This window comes from Arachis hypogaea, chromosome 3 (genome assembly GCF_003086295.3).
Source record: "Arachis hypogaea cultivar Tifrunner chromosome 3, arahy.Tifrunner.gnm2.J5K5, whole genome shotgun sequence".
Classification (NCBI taxonomy): Eukaryota; Viridiplantae; Streptophyta; class Magnoliopsida; order Fabales; family Fabaceae; genus Arachis; species Arachis hypogaea.
This window is the reverse complement of record NC_092038.1, coordinates 189,939-210,906: the sequence shown is the minus strand read 5'-3', so window position 1 is coordinate 210,906 and position 20,968 is coordinate 189,939. Positions and strand designations below refer to the sequence as shown.

General features: G+C 39.0%; 5 protein-coding genes, 1 long non-coding RNA gene and 1 pseudogene across 6 annotated transcripts; 2 read left to right on the top strand and 5 right to left on the bottom strand.

The window, feature by feature from the left end:
- The first annotated feature begins 653 nt into the window (after nucleotides 1–653).
- LOC112784474 (protein ADP-ribosyltransferase PARP3) lies at nucleotides 654–5,017 on the top strand. Its single transcript, XM_025827701.3, has 17 exons — nucleotides 654–792; nucleotides 879–1,156; nucleotides 1,231–1,426; nucleotides 1,509–1,628; nucleotides 1,716–1,773; nucleotides 1,935–2,004; nucleotides 2,220–2,382; nucleotides 2,472–2,605; nucleotides 2,707–2,944; nucleotides 3,029–3,156; nucleotides 3,236–3,312; nucleotides 3,394–3,554; nucleotides 3,624–3,833; nucleotides 3,905–4,007; nucleotides 4,094–4,176; nucleotides 4,256–4,399; nucleotides 4,473–5,017. Exons 1-17 carry the CDS (start codon nucleotides 787–789, stop codon nucleotides 4,722–4,724), a joined length of 2,421 nt encoding a protein of 806 aa, XP_025683486.1. The 5' UTR covers nucleotides 654–786; the 3' UTR covers nucleotides 4,725–5,017.
- Nucleotides 5,018–5,272: 255 nt separating this feature from the next.
- LOC112784486 (beta-1,6-galactosyltransferase GALT29A-like) lies at nucleotides 5,273–7,207 on the bottom strand (annotated as a pseudogene).
- A 1,213-nt stretch (nucleotides 7,208–8,420) lies between these two features.
- LOC140183674 (uncharacterized) lies at nucleotides 8,421–9,745 on the bottom strand. Its single transcript, XR_011879440.1, has 2 exons — nucleotides 9,590–9,745; nucleotides 8,421–9,500 (listed from the first exon to the last, which is right to left on the bottom strand). It is a non-coding gene; the product is annotated as an uncharacterized lncRNA (long non-coding RNA).
- Nucleotides 9,746–10,084: 339 nt separating this feature from the next.
- LOC112784470 (zinc finger A20 and AN1 domain-containing stress-associated protein 3-like) lies at nucleotides 10,085–11,148 on the bottom strand. Its single transcript, XM_025827689.3, has one exon. The coding sequence runs from the start codon at nucleotides 10,645–10,647 to the stop codon at nucleotides 10,180–10,182; it is 468 nt and encodes a 155-aa protein (XP_025683474.1). The 5' UTR covers nucleotides 10,648–11,148; the 3' UTR covers nucleotides 10,085–10,179.
- LOC112784464 (UDP-D-apiose/UDP-D-xylose synthase 2) lies at nucleotides 11,148–13,586 on the top strand. The gene is made up of 9 exons (XM_025827674.3): nucleotides 11,148–11,685; nucleotides 11,774–11,866; nucleotides 11,936–12,037; nucleotides 12,231–12,345; nucleotides 12,437–12,570; nucleotides 12,655–12,756; nucleotides 12,837–12,929; nucleotides 13,014–13,149; nucleotides 13,237–13,586. The coding sequence occupies exons 1-9, from the start codon at nucleotides 11,422–11,424 to the stop codon at nucleotides 13,344–13,346; spliced, it is 1,149 nt and encodes a 382-aa protein (XP_025683459.1). The 5' UTR covers nucleotides 11,148–11,421; the 3' UTR covers nucleotides 13,347–13,586.
- Nucleotides 13,587–13,690: 104 nt separating this feature from the next.
- On the bottom strand, nucleotides 13,691–16,288 carry LOC112784448 (uncharacterized). The gene is made up of 5 exons (XM_025827653.3): nucleotides 15,662–16,288; nucleotides 15,357–15,463; nucleotides 14,537–15,038; nucleotides 14,231–14,349; nucleotides 13,691–14,091 (listed from the first exon to the last, which is right to left on the bottom strand). Exons 1-5 carry the CDS (start codon nucleotides 15,914–15,916, stop codon nucleotides 13,893–13,895), a joined length of 1,182 nt encoding a protein of 393 aa, XP_025683438.1. The 5' UTR covers nucleotides 15,917–16,288; the 3' UTR covers nucleotides 13,691–13,892.
- Nucleotides 16,289–18,025: 1,737 nt separating this feature from the next.
- Nucleotides 18,026–20,340, bottom strand: LOC112784457 (uncharacterized). The gene is made up of 2 exons (XM_025827664.3): nucleotides 18,750–20,340; nucleotides 18,026–18,471 (listed from the first exon to the last, which is right to left on the bottom strand). Exons 1-2 carry the CDS (start codon nucleotides 19,907–19,909, stop codon nucleotides 18,465–18,467), a joined length of 1,167 nt encoding a protein of 388 aa, XP_025683449.1. The 5' UTR covers nucleotides 19,910–20,340; the 3' UTR covers nucleotides 18,026–18,464.
- Between the last annotated feature and the right edge of the window lie 628 nt (nucleotides 20,341–20,968).

Here is a 20,968-nt window from a genome sequence, read left to right as displayed (position 1 = left end):
AAATATTTGATTTTTTTATTAGTTTAATGTTAATGATAACTAATTATAATAAAAATACATAAGATTAACTAAAAAAATATTTTTTGAAAAAAGAGAGAAAAAATCAATTATTCTCATTTTAAAAGTTCTAAAATGAATAAAAACAAAATATTTTTGTGTGGTTAACCTTATATAGATGTACTCCTATTATAATTAATTATTATTAATATTAAACTAATAAAATAATAATCTAAATAATAGTCTACCATTTTTAATATTCTCCCTAAATAAAGTACATAATTCATCAAATTTCATAGCATAAAAAAATTGATAAAAATGGTATGGTATACTTAAAAGAGTTAATTTATAGCGAATTCAGAAATAAATAAAAATTCATCGAAATAGCTACGACAGTGACTAAGCCAAAACAAAACTATTTAAATGTAACAAACATATTGGTGCATAAAAAAATGTGATTGATAAAGTTAAAAGAGGAGATGATACAGAAAAAAGAGGGGTATGTATGTGTTTGATAGATAGATAGATTGCATACACCATTTGGAGAGGTGTAGCGAAATACCAGGTGTCGGGTGTAAAAAGAGGCATTTAGGCACGTGTGAACAGAAGAGAGTTGTTGGTAGACGTGGCACATTGTGATGAGGACAAGAAGTGGATGCTCGTGGCACCTCAGGATATCTCTCAACTTATGCTTATTTAGGGCAGACCTCCTCATAATTGTTATTCATTCACACTTCACTTACTGCTCAAAGTGGTGTTTCTTTAAATCTGGAAATTACAGAGTTCAACATGAAGGTTTGCTTTTTGTTGTTCATGTTTGGTTTTGGTTGGTTTCTTTCTTAGGATCAGAATGAATGTGTATTATACTTGATGGTCATCAGGTTCATGGGGAGGAAGAGAAGGTGATTATGACAAGGAAGCAGAAGGCAGAGTCCATCAACAAGCAGACACAGGATAACAGCCCAAAGAAGGCCAAAATAGAAATTGATGATGATGCCCACAACACCACCAATGGAAAATCCTCATGTGCTGAATTTGACAACTTATCCAAGGCCATGAGCGACCACCTCTCTGTTGATGACATGCGACAAATTCTTGAGGCCAATGGCGTTGATTCCTCTGCTTCTTCTTACTCTGACCTTGAAATCACTAGGAAATGGTACAAGTAAATACATGCATACATACTCTGATTTATTCAAAATAAAACTAATATTATATGTATATATATATCAGTGAGGACTTGCTGTTTTATGGTGCCCTGGAGAAGTGTCCCGTTTGCAATGGGAGCTTGGAGTTCGATGGGAGGCGCTATTGTTGTAGAGGGTTCTATAGCGAGTGGTGTAGCTGCACCTTCTCCACTAGAGACCCTCCCAGAAAGCACCAAACCACCAAGCTACCTGATTCCCTTCACGACACTCCTGTCGCACATGTCCATCTCTTACCTTGTATTTCTATATATATCTTATGTCTCATTTCTTATATTCATCTTCCATGCGCACTATGGCATGCAGTTGTTAAAGAAATATGAAGAAGCTGTTCCTGCTAGCAGGCCTCGTAGGGATTTAGGATCAGCCGACAAGCCTTTCATTGGCATGACCATCTCTCTCATGGGCCGTCTTTCTCGCACGCATGTACGTACTCATACACCACTCCACACTACACACTTTTGTTTATCACACTAACACACATCTCCAATTTGTTGTACTGTTATTAATTAGCATTATTGGAAAACGAATATTGAGAAGCATGGAGGGAAGGTCGCCCACTCCATAATTGGTAATTAATTAAGCACTTGCTCTTGTTTCATTTAATTAATTACCAACTCCCACTTCAAATTTATATTGTTGCCCACTCCATAATTGGTAATTAATTAAGCACTTGCTCTTGTTTCATTTAATTAATTACCAACTCTCACTTCAAATTTATATTGTTGTTAGGGGCAACCTGTTTGGTGGTTTCACCTGCTGAAAGAGAACGCGGTGGCACTTCCAAACTTACAGAAGCCATGTCAGTTTCCTTTAATCCCTTCAAATCATATGATCATGCATACTATTATCTAATTATTTTTTTATTAGTTTAATATTAATAATAATTAATTAATTATAATAAGAGTACTTAAAAAGTACTTAAAAAATACATAACCTAATCACCAAAAAAAATACATAAGCTTAACCACAATAATTCTTTTTAACACATACATTAATTTTATTTATGTAATCTAGGGAGAGGGGTATACCAGTGGTAAAGGAGGCCTGGTTGTGGGACACCATCGAGAAACAAGAACCTCAACCTTTGGACGCTTATGATCTTGTCACTCATCTGTCCGCAGTAGCAGGGGATAAACACCATCCTGGAGACGACCCCATTGAATCTCTAGCTTCACAAGTCTACTCACCAACTCAGCTACTAAATATTAATATTAATCTCTCTAATTTTTCACACCTCTTTTTTTTTTTTTTTTTTTTTTGTCACAGCTCAAGCTTTATGGCAAGAGAGGGGTCTACAAAGATACCAAATTGCAGGAACAAGGAGGCTACATATTTGACAAAGATGGAATTTTGTACAACTGTGCCTTCTCCCTCTGCGACCATGCCCGACAACTCAACCAGTGATTGCAATTTCGCCTTCGTTCTATTCTATTCTATTCTATTCATCTTTGCGTTTATGTGACAAAACCTCCTGATTATTGGTGATGTTGATTTGGAGCAGCTACAGTGTCATTCAACTCATTATGGTCCCGGAGAATCATTTGCATCTATTCTTCAAGAAAGCAAGAGATGGAGACGATCTTAATGCAGAGGAGAGATTGGAAGAGTTTGATAATGTGGATAATGCTCTGAGAGAGTTTACGAGGCTCTTTGAAGAGATCACCGGTAACGAGTTTGAGCCTTGGGAAAGAGACAAGAAGTTCCGCAAAAAGCCACTCAAGTTCTACCCCATTGACATGGTATGTTTCTACTGCTACTTCTAAGCATTAGTATGCTACTTTTGAGATAAAAGAATGCAACAATCTCCTTGGAACGTGGCTTAGGATGATGGAGTAGAAGTCCGGCACGGCGCACTGGGACTGCGACAGCTGGGGATAGCAGCGACACACTGTAAACTTGAGCCTATGGTTGCCAGTTTCGTCAAGGTTTTATGCAGCCAGGAGATATACAGGTATGAACACTGCCTTTTAGAGTTGCAGTTGCTGCTGCTGCTGTTTAGAAATAACCGAATATTGGAATATTGAAATCAGGTATGCGCTGATGGAGATGGGTTACGACTCGCCAGACCTTCCCATAGGAATGGTTACCCAGCTTCACTTGAAAAGATGTATGCAATTTGGCAATATTTTTTTCCCCTGATTATTTCTGTCAAGTACTTTAAACGAGACTGACAAAAGAGGTACATCAGGTGAGGAAGCACTGTTGGAGTTCATAGAGAGGGTTAAGTCATCGAAGGAGAGTGGACCAAAGGCTGAGGCTGTCTGGACAGATTTTAGCCAAAGATGGTTCACTATGATGCCCTCCACTAGGCCTTTCCTTTTCAGAGATTATCAAGAGATCGCAGAACATGTAAGCCTAATGGTAATTTGCTTCAAATCATTCACTTGTGTTAACTGTTAATCACTCTTATCTTCTTAGGCTGCTGCTGCCCTGGAGGGTGTCAGGGACATAACCGTGGCTTCTCACCTCATAGGAGATATGAGTGGCTCTACCATTGATGACCCCCTGTCAGAGACCTACAACAAATTAGGTTGCTCAATCTCTCCCTTGGAGAAGGATTCCGATGATTATGATATGATTGTCAAGTATCTAGAAAAAACTTATGAACCCGTCAAAGTTGGTGACATGGTAATATCTGGAATTCAGAATGTCATCTTTTTGTGTGTTGACGTGATTAATTTACTTGTAATGAATCTCAGGAATATGGGGTTTCTGTTGAGAACATATTTTCTGTGGAAACGAGTGCATGCCCACCCTATGAAGACATAGTGAAGCTCCCAAACAAGGTTCTTTTATGGTGTGGTAAGAAACACGACATCTCAACTTTCTGGTGAACAAAGCGTAATTATGATTATCTTCTCAATGTGGTGATTATGCTTTGATGCAAGGAACACGAAGCTCAAATCTTTTGAGGCACTTGCACAAGGGGTTCTTACCCGCTATATGTTCACTACCAGTGCCAGGATACATGGTACGATAAATTAGTGTTACTGTAACTCGATTCTCGTGATAAGAATATTCTGATCCGTGGCTCCATTGAATTGCAACAGTTTGGGAAGGCGATTGTTTGTTCAGACGCTGCAGCGGAGGCTGCAAGATATGGCTTTACAGCGGTGGACAGGCCTGAAGGGTTCTTGGTTTTGGCGATTGCTTCTTTGGGGAATGAGATCACCGAGTTGAAATCCCCGCCAGAGGTAAGGCACCTAAGAGTAGAATAGTTTCTTCGATGTTTTCTTTGACATTGTGAAATGTGATTGCATGGCACAGGACCCGGCATCTTTGGAGGAAAAGAAGTTTGGAGTGAAGGGGCTGGGGAAGAAGAAAACAGACGAGTTAGAGCACTTCGTTTGGAAGGATGACATCAAAGTCCCTTCGGGAAGGATAGTTGCATCAGAGCATAAAGAGAGTCCTTTGGAATACAATGAGTATGCTGTTTATGATCCTAAGCAGGTGAGAATATGCTACTTGGTGGGAGTCAAGTATGAGGAGAAGGGAGCAGTGATGGACACCGCAGAGTGAAGAGACCAGCATTTTGTGATGGTGGACCATGTGTTTTGGCTGAAGCTCTTTCAAGTTTAGTAAGAAGTGGAAGATGTGTCCTCTTTTTCTTTTTCTTTTTCTTTTTCTTTTTTGGTGTACATTACATACCTGACTGCAACAGATTAGGTTACTATTGGAGTGCAGTGCTGTGAACTTTTTATCTAATGTATATATAGAGTAGTGAGCAGTCACCTTCTGTGATGTATCTTATGTTTTTAACTACTCTTAGAAATATAAAGCAACGAGGTCTCAACTGAATATTATGTCAAAAAGGAGGACTAGCTGATCTTTTCTTCTTTGAATTAATGTCGCGTGGATGCTTCCACTAAAATCTTATATATAATTCCTAAATAGTTATTGAGAGGATAATATTGCTAAATAGTTCTTAATTTTCAGTTTGTCTCACCAGTTTTGCCTAGTTGTCTGGAAATCTAAATGATGGAACACACAATCCAGCATATTGAATGAAATCATTTGGTTCATTCAAGGACGGAAAAGAAATAGACCAAGGACAAAAGAAAACCAGGTGACAGAGAAAGAAGAAAAGTTATAGATATGATGGCATGTTTAACCATTAAGCGTGTCTTGTTCTACCAAAAATTTACACTTGTTGGCTTGTTACTGCTGCCTTAAGGCTACAATTTTTGGGGGGAGATTACAAACTTGACAATAATACAAAACTTTGAACCTTGAGTCACCGTTGTTTAACTTTCCACTATCTATGCATTTCACTACAAGTATGACAACAAAAAATTTCAGACATCATGATGAAAGAACCACATAAAAAAGATAGGCAAGAGTCAGTGATATAAAACAACAGGGGGGAGGTTGAAGTCGTCTGAGAGGAATGGTATAGGGTTGTGGCGATCAACAAGGTCGCGGTAGAACTGATACTCAGCCTCGTAATGGTGCAAATGGAGCTCAGCCTTCTGGTTGGTATGATAATGGTGTTTGGCAGAAGCTGATTTACCAAATCCAAAGATGCTAACTTTGTCACAAATGCCCAGAGCAAGCATGACGGCCTGCAATCCAGAAGAGTAATGGAAGAGAGCCCCATCATGGGCACTCCCCCACTCGTCCAAGATCTTGCCACTTTCCTCCACAAACCTCTTCAATGAATAATACTTGACAATCCTTGCGCACAAGACATCAAACCTGGGATCAGTTACCAAGAGGGGAGCCTTGTGGGAAGCATTGCAGACAGTGAAATCCAGAAAGTGGACGGCCTGACAAATATACATAACAATGGGGATGTGAGGCCCATAAGGGTGGCAATAGCATCCAACTCTTCTGGCACACAGGTGCACAATGTTGCTATTCACAAATGATATTGTTGTCTTCTTCCCAACCTTGTTCTCAAAGTTATTCACCCTCGCATTGTTCAGCCTTATCACTGCATCATGCGAATCAATCAACCTACCATAATCACTCTTCAACAGGATCCCGCTGTTCCCCACAACCGCACAAGAACCGTATTTTCGTAAATTCCCATCCAAGATACCGTTTTTCTTGTCAATGGGGCTTTCACCAACCGAATCAGCTCATCCATGATATTTGCTTGGAATCGCTTCTTCCTCGCCCAATCGTTCAGGGCCTTACGGAAATCGAGCCAGTAACGGTAGAACAGAGGGGAACGGAGCGTCGCCGGAATGGTGCTCCGGGAGGAGGATCTGTCTCCGGCGCTGGCGACGTCGTGATGGATGATCCGCCGCCACGAGATGAAGGTCCGGTGGCGAGCCTGACTGCCGAAGTTACCATCGAGGAGCTGCTGGATCTCCTGCTTGGCCTTGTCCTCGCCGATCTCGATGGCGGCGTGGCGGAGGAGCGTGGCGTTGAGCTGCGGAGGAGGAGGAGGGGGCGCGTGGATCAAGAGGACGCGCGTCTCGAGCTCGATGGAGAGGAAGGGGCGGCGAAACATGGTGCGTGAGGTAAGGGTGGCGACGAAGACGAGTAGGAGGACGAGCGCGAAGAGTGGTCGAACGGTGCGTTTCATGGGGAAGGCGTTCTTCATGGTCACTAAATTTGGGAATGAAGGGTCGACGGCGGCGAAAGTTTTAGGGTAGGGTGGTTCTGTTTCGGATTCATGTTTGTCTTCGGAAACCCTAGAAGGCATAGGTGAAGGAGGAGAAGACAATGGGGTGTGGTTTTTTGGAGGTAAATGTTGTGACCTGCATAGGGCGGCGTTTGGTTTGAATCTGGCGAGTTGTTGTCAAAAAGTGATTTTTGTCATCGTTGATGCTGAGAGCTGAGAGTTGAGGGATAATAGAACAGAACCCTAAAGGAACAAATTAAAGGTTAAGCTGTGAAATGGCATGGAAGAGGATGAAGAATGTGTTGCAGTTGCGGAAGCTGAATAATTTTTCTCCAGTGATGTGTGTAGTTTCAGCTTGGAACATCGAGCATGAGATTTTGGGTTCCTAATGGGTGGTGAGAGAATGAAAATATGATATTTCTAAATCAGGTTTTGTGCTGTGAGGTGGAGGTAGTGGTGGTGGCTTTAATTGTTATTGAAGATTAAAATGGTGGTGGTGTTAGAGCACGTTAAAAAGGCAATGAATTGAGTGGTGGAGGAAAGCCACACTACACTGACTGTGGGGCAAAGGCCATTATGGTGTGAGAGTGAGTGAGATGTGTGGAAAAATTTGGGAATGATAATATAATGTTCTATGCCAAAGCAAGGATTTTCATTTCTTGTTATGCATAATTTAGATCTGCAGGTGGATTTGGAAGCTCTTGCATAATTAGATTATATCATGGAAGGATAAATAACTTTTGTTACTGTACTCTCATTCAAATTAATATTATGCACTAAGCATTGTACATTTAATAACAAGACTGTCAAAAACTCGCATCTTCTTCTTGTTATGTTACCACCGCCCATCATGTCCCTCAATTGGAATTATGGCAGTGACCCGCAATATAAGTAAACTTTTGCCTCCAAACAAATACAATATAACAAAGATAAAGATCAAACTATTAAAATGGGGATTTACCTAAAAGAATTTATTTTTAGAAAAAGTTAGTAAATTGATAGAGCAAGAAATTAATTATTATTAAATCTATAACTTTTACTTTAAATGTGTATTTTTATTATTTTAATTTAAGAATAATTAATGTATTATGTGATTATTTTATCAACTTTTTAATTTTCAAAAATTTTAATTCTACCTAAAAATGCTTTAAACTTAAAGATGTTTATTTATCCAATTCAATAAATGTATAATAAATTAAAAATATTCACATTCAAATTATATTTTTTATACATATTCTCTAATTATAGTATATATTTAAGTAGTGTTTTTAAAATACTTATTAACAAGATTTTTAAAATTACAGACAAGAAAAAAATGTTTAAAAATAATTACAAAAGGTATAATGATATAAAATTAATTATTTGTATAAAATATATATTAAACATAATTTAAATAATATATACACCTTATACATAAATATATAATAACTAATTTAATAGGCTTTTTTAATATACACATAATATTTTTAAAATTATATTTATAATTAATTTAAGTTAGTCAAATAATCATTTCACTAATTTACTTAATGGTGAAATTTAAATCTAGTACTGCTAGTTAATTAGCTAGACGCTTAAATAAAATTCTAATTGTTAATGTATAAACTAGTCTTTAACATGTCAATCGAATAGATATTCTAAAGAACTAGAATTAAATGATATCCATTTAATAAAACTGATCTAATAATGATCATATTATCAAAACTTTCTAGGTGTTCCAGGGTATCATACATTCATACCACAGGCTTCACTAGAAAATTCTTAATCCCAATCTCTCTGGGTAATTGGTATCAGTTCTGATCTTTAAATCACTCGCTTGATGCCATGCGTATCGTCAACATAAATAATAGAAGTTCCAAGACGATAAGTACTATAGTGATCTAGTCACGTACAACCACGGTAGTTGACTAGATATAGTTGATTAAGAATTTGAATTATATAAAGGTGGTGTCTCTGGTGGCTATGATTTCGGTGGCTAGTGGTGGCTATAGGTTGACCAACAAATGAGGAACTGACAGCTGGAGACTGGAATGTGGTATATTGTCTTTAAGCCTTGTATTAATTTGCTAACTACGGTAAATTTTGGTTCGTTACCGCATGGCTAATAGTGTAAATAAGTGATGTGCCAAGGGATATAAATGTCATTTAGTGAAATGGCTTGTCGGCGATTGAGGGCGTGGCAAGCAACCACCGGAAATGGACGAGATGTGCGGTTGACATTGCTAGAGAAAATCAGCGTGTAGTGGAAGAAGGCTACGTGGTTTCGGTATCGAATCTTGTGGGCTTAATCACTTTAACAGCAGCATCTCCATTTTTCAAGGATATCAAGCACGTGAAGCATATGAATGATGGAGACAGCAAAGCTTTTCATTTGAAGAGAATACCAAGCGCTGCAAATAAAGCTCGAGGGTGGCAGCGAGGAGGCTTGAGCACCTTGTCAGCGCAGCGACGGTCAAAAACACCAACAAAGCCAGAAAACTCGAGTGCGCACCAGGGATCAAGCGGCGGCGACAAGTAGCATAGATACGTGCAGCAGCACCTTCTGCTGAGACGGACTAGGTCGGATCCAGGTGCATCAGCCGTGGTGGGATGAAAATGGCCAGATATATTCTTATAGCAAGTGTAGAGGAAAGTCCGGCAAAGAAGGTGGAGCAGATCCATGGTGGTTCAGTAGAGAAATTGGGTTGGGATTGGGTAAGCTTTCTCAGTTCCGGTTGAAATCCGATCTATTTCGATAAGGACCAGCTTGTTAGTTCAAAGCCAAAAACCAAAAAGACAAGAAAAAACCGATTACCAACATCTAACAATTACTGACCTGATTATGAAAGTTACTATTTTTCTAAACTTTCTTGGGAGAGTCAAACCACCACGTGTCATGTTATTACAGGTTTATCACTCTTAGCCACCATAGTCATAGCTTTTCCCAAGCCATCAGAGTCGACACCTTATATAAATTCTACAAAATGAGAGCAATTCACATTTTGTTCCTATGCCTATTTTATATAATTTGCTATAGCGAACAGAAATTTACAAATTCTCATATAAAATCCTACATGCATTCGTAGATTAAAAATGAATATACATAACATGTAAATCGTAATAGCAAAAAACAGATTATGCAAAAAGATATAAATTATAAGTGTTGTTAATATATATATATATATATATATATATATATATATATATATATATATTATGGTTGAATTAATTATAGTCATGCTACATGTATATAAACTTAGTTACTTATATTGACAATTTAAACTAAAGAAATGTAAATTAATTTGATAAGGAAGGCGGAGGGTGGCAAGTATTTAAGAAAATAAAAAAGAAAAGAATATTTGAATGGAGGGATAGTTTGTTATATTAAGTTTAATTTACAGAATAATGAGGCACAGCACATAAGATTCAAATCTTGTTAAGCTTGTCGGCCTTGATTAGAGGGTTTGCCTTTGCGATTTGCTCCCTCCCGAATCCCTTGAAATCGAAGTGGCATGAGTGTTGTTCTGGGTGCCGATGGGACCCACACAACGTCAACCCACACCTGCACTTGAACCCCGTAAGCCCCACACGCCTCCTGCATCTTGCACACCGATTCGCTGCCACCTTCTCCTCCATCACTGCTGCGCTGCAAGGACGATCAACCTCCTCCGTACAAGATGATGATGTTGATGCTGAAGGAGTAGAAATAGGTTCTGCTGCCGGAGGAACCTGCAGGGTTTGGTTGAGGACCAATTTGGCAGAGGAAGACTGCTGCTCCTTAAGCTGGAGATTGCGATAGCACTTGGAGCAGAGGCCGTTTGTGGTCGGGCTTCCAAAGAATCCACAATTATTTACGCAGAGGCGTGGAGCTTGGCACCTGTGTTCTTCCGCCATCAAAGAAAGAGCTGTTTCTTTCTGATCTCGACCGGGGGGGGGGGGGGGGGAAGGGAAAAGGGAGAGAGAAATCAATCAATTTGTAAAATCTTGGATTTTCCTTTCCACTTTGGGCGTGGGAGGTGGGGATGGAAAATCTGAGATTTTAAAAGGCCAACTTGTTGTGCGCAAATGAAGAAATTGGAAAGGAAATAGCCAAAGGTTTGGGTAAGCAACTAACTGGACCTAATAATAGATAATCATGAAACAAAAACTAAACCAAACGGACGGGAACTAAACAACCCTCAATACGCATAAATGGCAAATACCCGAGCTAATAGTTTGTTTTTGGTTTCCTTTATCGATTCAACAATAAGAAAAAAAGTTTTGTTTCTAAATAAATCAAGAATTTAAGTGGATATATATATTTTGAGATACACTTGCATTTAACGATTATTTTGCAGATAGTTAATATAAAGTTTAAGTATTTTAAATAATATGATCAATGATAGTTATTTTATTATAAAATCACCATCACTTTGACTAAATTGATTTACCTTCAAAATAATATATTTATTTGGTTAAAGTGGTATATCAAATAGGAAACAAGTTGAACGCTTGCCCGCCAAAGCGCGGAACAATAACTGTAAAATTACGAGATTGCAACCGCTTTCTCTGTTCTTCCCCTCTTTCGAAAACCAGTTATAACTGCCACACCCTCTTCTCTTCTCTTCCTTTCCTCTCTTTCCCCTCTCTCTCTCTCTCTCTCACACACGCGCAGAAAAATTCAAACTAATGGCGCAGCGAGTGGACCTGGACGGAAAGCCAGTGGCGGCGATGTCAATATGCATGATCGGGGGAGGAGGGTTCATCGGATCTCATCTGTGCGAGAAGCTGATGGCAGAGACGTCACACAAGGCGGTGGTGGTGGACGTCTCCTCCGAGAAGATCAACCACCTGTTGAGGGAGTCGAACCCGTGGTCCAGCCGCATTGAGTTCCACCACATGAACATCAAGAACGATTCGCGCCTCGAAACCCTCATCAAAGCTTCCGATCTCGTAATTTCCACTTGTATTTCACACAACACAAGATCACATCAAAAGAAGAAGCAATGCCACGTTTTGATCATTGTTTTTCCTTTTGTAGACAATCAACCTTGCCGCAATTTGCACTCCCGCCGATTACAACACGCGCCCCTTGGATACTATCTTCAGCAATTTCATCGATGCTATTCCAGTGGTGAGTACATCTTTCTTCAATTGCCTTATCTTGAATAACCTAAACACGCTAATTCTTCATGTAATGCAGATTAAGTATTGTACTGAGAACAACAAGCGTTTAATCCATTTCTCTACCTGCGAGGTCTATGGCAAAACCATAGGTAGCTTTCTCCCTGAAGAGTTTCGCAAGGTAACCAATCCATCTTCATAATGATGAATGCCAGAAATTGATGTTGTTCAATTAGGACACTTCTTTGTTTTCATTTACTACCCCTAATAGCACCTTTCTATTTGTAAAATTTATACACTAATCTTCCACGAGGATTTAGGTTATATGACGCTGGTACCCATGTATTTTACCCTTACTTTTTTTCATGCTGCAGGATCCTAAATACTATATGCTAAAGGAAGACGTCAGTCCTTGTATATTTGGTCCAGTAGAGAAGCAGAGATGGTCTTATGCCTGTGCAAAGCAAATGACCGATAGGCTAATATATGGTAAAGAATCTACTTTTTCTCTTTTATGATAAGCTATAATTAGATTTTATTTTCTTTGTTAACTTAATTATATTGCTGTGCAAAACTATAGCTGAGCATGCGGAGAATGGCCTCAAGTTCACAATTGTGAGACCCTACAACTGGATTGGCCCAAGAATGGACTTCATTCCTGGTGTGGATGGACCATGTGATGGTGTCCCCAGAGTTCTAGCTTGCTTCAGTAATGTAACATCAGCTCCCTGGTTCTGTTTCTAGTAAATGTCTTTCATGATTTTGATACACATCTGATTTTCTTAAAACTTCTTCCAGAACCTCCTTCGTGGTGAGCCACTCAAACTTGTTGATGGCGGAAGATCACAGCGAACCTTTCTCTACATCAAGGATGCTATTGAGGCTGTTCTGTTAATGATTGTAAGCTCAGGAGTAAATCTCAACCCGACTTTATGAGTTGCCATGAGCTTCAGATAATGTGTAATGTCAACTTGTCACAGGATAATCCTGAAAGAGCAAACGGACAGATATTCAATGTGGGAAACCCAGATAATGAAGTATCCGTGAAGGAACTAGCTGAGCTTATGATACAGGTGAGTTTTAGCACATGCATTAGTTAGTTTATTCCTGTCTAAGGAAATAAAAGCTTTTGCTCATTTTTGTATTTCCGGGCGAAGGTTTATGCAAAGGTGGCCGGTGTACCTTCTTCTAGCCTATCAACTCTGGATGTGAGCTCAGAGGAATTCTATGGTAAAGGCTATGACGACAGTGATAGGCGCATTCCTGACATGACAATCATCACCAGGCAGCTTGGTATTCAATGATTTCTATTCATCCTATGCTATTTTTCTTCAGAATTTCAACCTTCATCTTAATGTGTATTTTTTTGGGATTCATTAGGTTGGAAGCCGAAGACACCTCTTGATAAGCTCTTGGATGATACCCTCCAATATCAACACCAGACATATTCTAGTGCTATCAAGAAAGTACTTTCAAAACCGTCTAATTGACTGCAAGAACCTTTTCTTGAAGATTCAGTTTTTCTTTTATGTAAACACATCACTGCTATGAGAGGCAATTTTATGTCTAGTGTACATGCTGCAGTAGTTGAGATATTATATAGACCACAAGAAAGGGTATATCTTTAGTCTCAGTTAATTCTTTCTTTCTAGGGCTATCGTTGAACTCGATGTTTTACTGAAATTTTGCTAATGTTGAGTAAAAAGATGTACCATCTGCAATTTCCAACATGTATTAGAATACATAGACTTTGTCTTATTATTAGTTTTGGTGGTCAGTTTTTTTCTCACGATTGATATACATTAAATCAAGAAATTACCCTGAAGGCAAGAGATCCATAAAGTGATGAAATTTCACACGAACTTTGATAGTGTTGTAACTTGTAACATAGAAATTGTTTGTTACGCTTCATAATTTTGAGCTAAATCGGATACCAAATAAACTAAAGGTTACAAGCAATGAAACTGACTACACGCCATACCTGTCTCATTTATGACAAAATCCATACATCAGAAACTAAATCTTTTAAGATGAAGCTATGCAACACCAACTATGTAAGCATTCCAAGAATCTTGTTGCTGAAAATTGGTTGCCTCTTCATATTTTATATCCTTCCCAGCACCAAGTCCCTCTGTTCTTACAATTTCTGTGGTGTCAGGCATCTCTCTTATCCAAAAGTGAACATATCGAAATCCAGCTTCTTCCAAGCAATCCTTGACCTCAGGCAATGTCCACCTGAAGCACACCACTCTTTTGTTAGAATTTCAGAAATATAAAATATAAATATTGACATACAAATTTTGATCTACGGATCTCAATATTAACAATTTTCCTCAATGAACTTGAGAAAAAATTAAAAAAGAAAACAACTTACAGCCTCCAGCTGTACGAAAATGCATGGCGAAGTTTTCTTTGTTGCTTATTCAGATGAAAATGGAGGCTAATCCTTGTTTTACGCTGAATGATGTCAAATTCAGCTTGCTCCCAGACATACTGCACATTGGTTGCTAACTTTATTATTTGATAGTCAAAGCAGAAATCCAATAATAATTGTAATATACATACTTTCAGGCACTAATTGCATATATGATGACATTCATTGCAAAAACCTCAATAGTCTTGCCCAATAGGTTAAATGGTTATAGCTCCTCAAAACAAGTTTATATCAAGAAATTTGTACCGTGAAATTAGGAAATCTCCTCTGAAGCCTCAGCTTGTTCTCTGAAGATGTACCCCCATACAAATCCATGACAAAGATTCCACCTTTAGCAGACAAGGCATCGTGAGCATGCTTGAAATACAAAACCAGATCTGCTCGTTTATGAAGACAGCAGCAGCTGTAGTTAAAAGCACACACAATATCTCTTCTAGGTGGAAAGCCTCTCTTGTTTGACTCAGCATCTTCGGAAGCAGATCCTGTTTGAAGGTCAGATTCCAGCAAACCAGCCTGCAAATTCGCAGCATCCTCAGTCAGTGAAGTGTTCCTTAACTGCTCCTGCGGATCCATTTTCACAAGTTTAGACTGAAGAGGTTGTAGGACATTCCCATGATAGAGGGATATTCTAGAAAAGCCATCAGCCCCAACTTTAGGTATGTTGTTTTCCATGCACCAATGAAGTGCCTCCACATCCAAGTCCAGTCCTACTGCTGTTCTTCTTGGATCACTGCGGAGCCATTCCGTACTGTCAAACATAAATCAGTGCCTGGTAAGTAGATTTGTTGAAACGTAACCGAAGCAGCAATTAAATGCTTAAAACTGAAACATCCTGAGGAATGATGAACCCGTCCACACTAGAAAACAACCATATCTCTTAAAAACCAAAATGCATCTTATATCAACATAAATTATAAAAGTGTAAACTAGGCACATGCTTAAATACGTAAGAAAACCTACCAAAATATGTACCTATTTCATCAAATGTCAAAATGAAAAAAGAAAAAAAAAATCAATCTAAAGAGTCATTAACCAAACAAAAGAAATTACAAGAACCTCAATATACCTAAGCAAGGCAGTGCCACAGAAATCTTCTTGAAGATGGAGGGGCATCCTTCCACCCACGTACATGAGAAAGAATTTTTGCATATAACTTATGTCTCCTTTGGGAGACTGCATCAAAACAACGCAATTCACAATAAGCCATCATCTATTAAGCTAGCTCAGAAGCGCTAAGAAAAAAAACACGCTCTCACACTTAACAAGTTCAAATGTTGTAGCATTCCATGTTTCATTTCAACACAATAACCAACCAAACCAAGCTAGACCCGTTTGACAAAGAGGATATTTTTGGAAGATAGGAAAACAAACCTGCACAGATTGTTGGTAAAGGTGGAATTTCGAAGGCATATCATCAGATAGGTGTTCATGATTTTTCATCCTTTCTTCTTCTTCTTCTTCTTCTTCTTCTTCTTCGCTATGGTTTTCATCATCAGCCTCTTCCACTTCATCTGCAGGTGGAAGTCTGGGAGTGTCATCGATTTCAGATTGGTCCTGAAGATAGTAGAAAGCTCCTCGCGCTAAGCCTCTTTGATGCTTCTGCTTCTGCTTCTCTCGTTTGCCCATTCCGCCGCACCAAATCGAAGATTCTCTCTCTCTCTCTCTCTCTCTCTCTCTCTCTCTCTCTCTCTCTCTCCTATGCCTTTCGTATTCTACGTATTAAGATTTATTTATTATGTTATTTTACTAATACTTCAATTAGAAAAATAAACATCTATCACACTCTACGAGGACCGCAGAATAATTTGATTAATCGGTAAAATATAGTTTTAACGTCGTGAATAAACCTAGGATAAATTCGGACTAGAGTGGTGGCTAATTTTTTTTAATATTGGTAAAAGATATGTGATCCATATCTCCTTGTCGAATACCACTAAGGCACCAATGTCTTTTGAGTAACACTTTGATTATGTTGTGTGTTAAATCGGTATCCTTTTCTATGCTTATGAATGATATAATTGATCCCTTCTATTTATCCTCAAAATAGACTCTGTCATCAGTTATATGTGTATAAACTTTGTCGATAATGTTAAATGCTGCAAATTCTACACCATTGTGGAGCCATTTGGTCGGTAGATCAACACAAAAGAAAAGGTCAAGCTGGCACTATGAATACATCAAATGGCTCCCAGTGATAGATGCTTGGATTGCCCATTAATCATAGGAACATTTTTTTTAACACCTGAGGTATGAAATGTGAAAGCAAGTACAAGAGTGGAAAGAAAGAAATCCACTTCAAAACGGTAGCGATTCATTCCATATCCTGCTTCCAATTACATACAATTCTCGCATGTGTACTTAGACAATTTATGTATTTGATCGCTTTAAACGATTTAAATCCAAAGCATTTGTCATTTTACATTCGTCTAATCTGCCTAAAATAAAGGTTGGATGGACTTTAACTGTCCTAACTAGGCATTCACCAAACCCTCCTTCGAAGGAAGTTTCTGTCCCTCTCTCTTTCTCTCTGTGCACCAAAGGAAAGCAGAACCCTTTGGAGGGCTGCCGCCACCATACCAATCAAGGCAGCGGTGGCCTCCCTCATCCTTCCATCCGCTTTTCACTACCCGTTCCCTTCCATTCATTTCATTTCCTATCTCTCTTCGTTTTCCATCTTTGTTCTTCCCCATCTTCCATCCACACCTGCTATTTCTTCTTGCTTCCTTTCTTTCGAGCTTGAGTTATACAAGTCTCGGGTGCTGGAGCTATATGCAACTGTGCATACCAAAATAAAGAATTTTGTCGGTTCAAATTTGAAGATACATCGAAAATAATATTCTATTCATTGAAATATCTTCAGATTTGAAAAGGATTCAGATTTATTCAAAGAAAAAAATAGGCTTTCAAATAATGTTGCAACACTTTTTGTGTAGATTTTTTAAACAAAAGAAATCTAGAATTATCTTGCATTTTATATGTTAAGATTCTATGTAATCGAATTTTGAGACTCAAACCACCAGACCTAGACGGGTCACTACAAGATCCGAATGTTCTCTCCGAAACTCTCACACTCCCAAACTGCCTCTCATCATTCAACTCTCCTCCAAGCACCAATGTGCAGTCTCCACAGCGCTTGGCGAAGGGCTTTGTGTGTTATGCAACTACTTTGATCGAAAATTGGTGACAAAACCAGTTTCCAGCGCTTGAAGGAGAGACGATGAACCGGCAATGCACGCCCAAGGATTGCTCTGGATTTAGAGTCTGATTCTATTATGAGGTTGTAGTGTTCAGTTTCCCATGCAATTTTTAAGCCTTCAAGGATTGCTCTGGATTCTGTGATAGCATGCCCCTTGCCAATGCGAAGAGCAAAACCTTTCAGCCAAGTTCCCATATGATTCCTGAATACTCCTGGGCTGCTGTTGGGAATATTTGATACCAAATAAAACTGCCCAATGGCAACTCCTCCCATTTTCTCATCTCATCTTTCTATCCCTCCAAACAAAGGGACGGCCACCCGGTGATCCTATATGCTAATGCAATAGAAAACTCTACCAGTTCTAATACTTTTCACCAATTCTTCTATTATAATTGAAGAATATTACCGAATGCATATATAGCACAATTTTCAGAGTGAATTAGTGTTAATAACTAAGAATATTTTAACATGAATGATCAAGTCAAATTATTCATGTACAAAAGAAACTTTGAAAACATTAAAATGAAATAGTTTGATAATTTGGAATAAAGAAAATTGATTATATATTTTGTTTAAGCTGTTAAACTTGTTTATACATGAAATTCAATCCTACAAAATTAGGACTCCAAACCATCAGCAAGCATGCGATGTCTAGATCATATAGAAACTTGCATGCACAGAATCATTAAACGTGATGTGGGCAAACATTCTCCTCATATACTATATTCTCTATATTAGATGAATAAACACTACCCATTATTTACTTTCACTAATGCGTGCATCCAGAATAACAGTCAACAGTGAACCAGCACTTCAACACCGAAACAAAAAAAAAAGATCAATGAACTAAACTGCTGTGAGATATGATTCCCCGTAATGACTTCCTACACCAGTGATATGATCAAACTGGATTATATCTTGGTCTCACAGCCAAGCTGAATCCAAGCACAAGCCGTTGGAAGAGAGAGAACCCATGAATTACTCCCTGGTACAAAACAAAAACAAATTTACTTTCACAGAGTTTGGAAACAATTCAAGCACCTCTGCTAATCCTAAACAACCTCCACCCTTTTCCCAGGATCTATATAGTCCATGGAGTGAGACATTCAGGAGTTGGCTTACAGATGCAACACCAGACAATCATGTCCGATACTAATTATAATGATCAATCATGCAACAAGCATTGCAGACAAATCTCATTACATAATTAAGCAGTATGGTGGTGACAGCAAAGCATACAAGAATCAAGATGCCGAGACATACCACTTAATGAGTGATCCAAAGAGGAAATGCTGCATGATGGGAACCTTCTCCAAGACCTCAGCCTTGTACATCTTGAGCAAACCACTGTTGACCTTGTTCCAATTGGGCACCACGCTGATATCATCCAGCATGGGGGAGTGCTCCGCGAAGAGACCCTTCTTCACCTTCTTCACGAAGGCAATGCAACCGAGGTATAGGTATTCATTGGAGAAGTTCTCCAGTATGTCCTGATTGTGAATCGATTTCGGCTTCATGTACCTGTGATCAATCAACTGAGAAGAACCAAATATGAATGGCAAAAAGTGATAATCATCAAGACCCCACACACCATGTGATCCAGCTGGTTCCAGGCAATACACCAATTGAAGCTTCCTCATCAACTCAAGGTACTTCACAAATACCCTAGAAATCACAGCCTGGTAATCCTCTTCACTTATTAACCCTAATCTGGCCAGGCAATACAGCCAAGCCGCGAAATTCGTCTCATGGCCAGTTCCATAGTCGATTCGGCTCGAGTTCCCGAAGCTGTCAGTGAAATAGGGCACGATCTCGATCGTCGCCGATTTGAGATTCTCCGGGAGGAATCGGAGCATAAGGGATTCGGCGGAATCGGACATCTTCTGGTGCCAGGTTCTGTAGGCGATGTTGCCGTATCTTGCGGACTGCTGAACGGGAGGGATCTCATCGACCCATTGGGTTAGGGTTTCTAAAATGGAGACGATGGCGGTTAGGGTGTGGGACTCGGGGCAGGGGTCGGAGATCTTGTGACCGCGAATAGATTCGGAGAGTGCGACGACGAAGCCAATGAAGTTCTTGCCGGAATCGCTTTCGTGGAAGCGGCGGATGTCGTCGGGGGAGTGGATGCGCTTGGCCGGAGATTGGAAGGTGTAGGGCGGTTGTGCGACGGGTACCTTCTGAGACTGTGGGACGGGGGCGAGGACGATGGCGCGCTTGGAGTCGGGGTCGGGAGGGACGGCGGGGGCGCGGATGGGGCGGTAGGTTGGGGGAGGGGAGATTTCGGAGAAGGAGGGACCTGGCGGGGGAGGGGGGAAGGTAGTAGGGCCGCCGCACTTGCAGCATGTGCCGGTGATGGGAGGTGATGCTGATGAAGTGTCTTGGTTTTGGAGGTGGTGGTGATGATGTTGTTCACAGTTTTCCATGGCTGCGATGACTATACGGTGGAAAGAAGATCGCAGGACGAGAGGAAGGAGAGGAACCTCCAAAATGATTATTAGGTCTTTTGGGCCTTGTTTGTTTGGGCCAGGCCGACTCAGTTATCTTATTTTAGTTTCATTTTTCCATATTTTAAATGTTATAAAACGCAAGTGTAGTCAAGTCGGATATACAGTACTAAATGAAGAGAGAAGAATTGCAGAGCGCCATCGTGGCTTGCAGGTAAAGGAACACTACCGCCAAGTCACCAACTGCTGCACCACATCATTTCTTTCATCCAACACTGCTATGCACTCCCGCGCCGATCACATTCACAACCCACCACAATCCTCCAAACACCACCACCAAAAGGATTTACACGCATTACGCACTTGCGAGCAAATTTAAGATTTGAGTTTGTATTATAATGAATTTATTTTCTTTTGTACATGCTGTTCATTTTATTTTTATTTTAGTATTTGTTGTTTGCTTAATACGTTAGAAGTCAAATATTAATATGGTACATTTCATTATTTAATGGAACAAATTAACAACATAGATTAAAACACAAACAAAAAGAATTTAACCTACCAAAACTAAAACAAAAATTTTATAAAAGGTGAGGAAAAATAAGAAATAACAAGAGCGTAAGTTAGTAAGAAGTGTGTAACACAAAGAAAAAAAGAAGCATGCGCACTAAAAATTCTTTACTCATGAATTAGAAGAAAAAAGAAAAAATATATCCTCGATTTTTTATTTGAAAGAAAAATATGTTTTTAGTAAATTTAATAATAAATAAGTCTCTCATATTTATAAATGGGAACACATAAATTCATTTATACCGAATTTAAATCAATTTTAGAAGAATTTACATAAAAATATTTACGAATAAGATTTGATATGAGCAAAATTTCTATTTGTCCCACACCAAAATAATCAAATCGAGTTTAATATTTATTTTTTTCTTTTCTTTTTTAAGATTTGAATTCGATCCAATTTGCACATTTGCACATAAAATCAGATATCAAATATACCAACTAAAAAAATATTTTTAAAATTAAAAAATT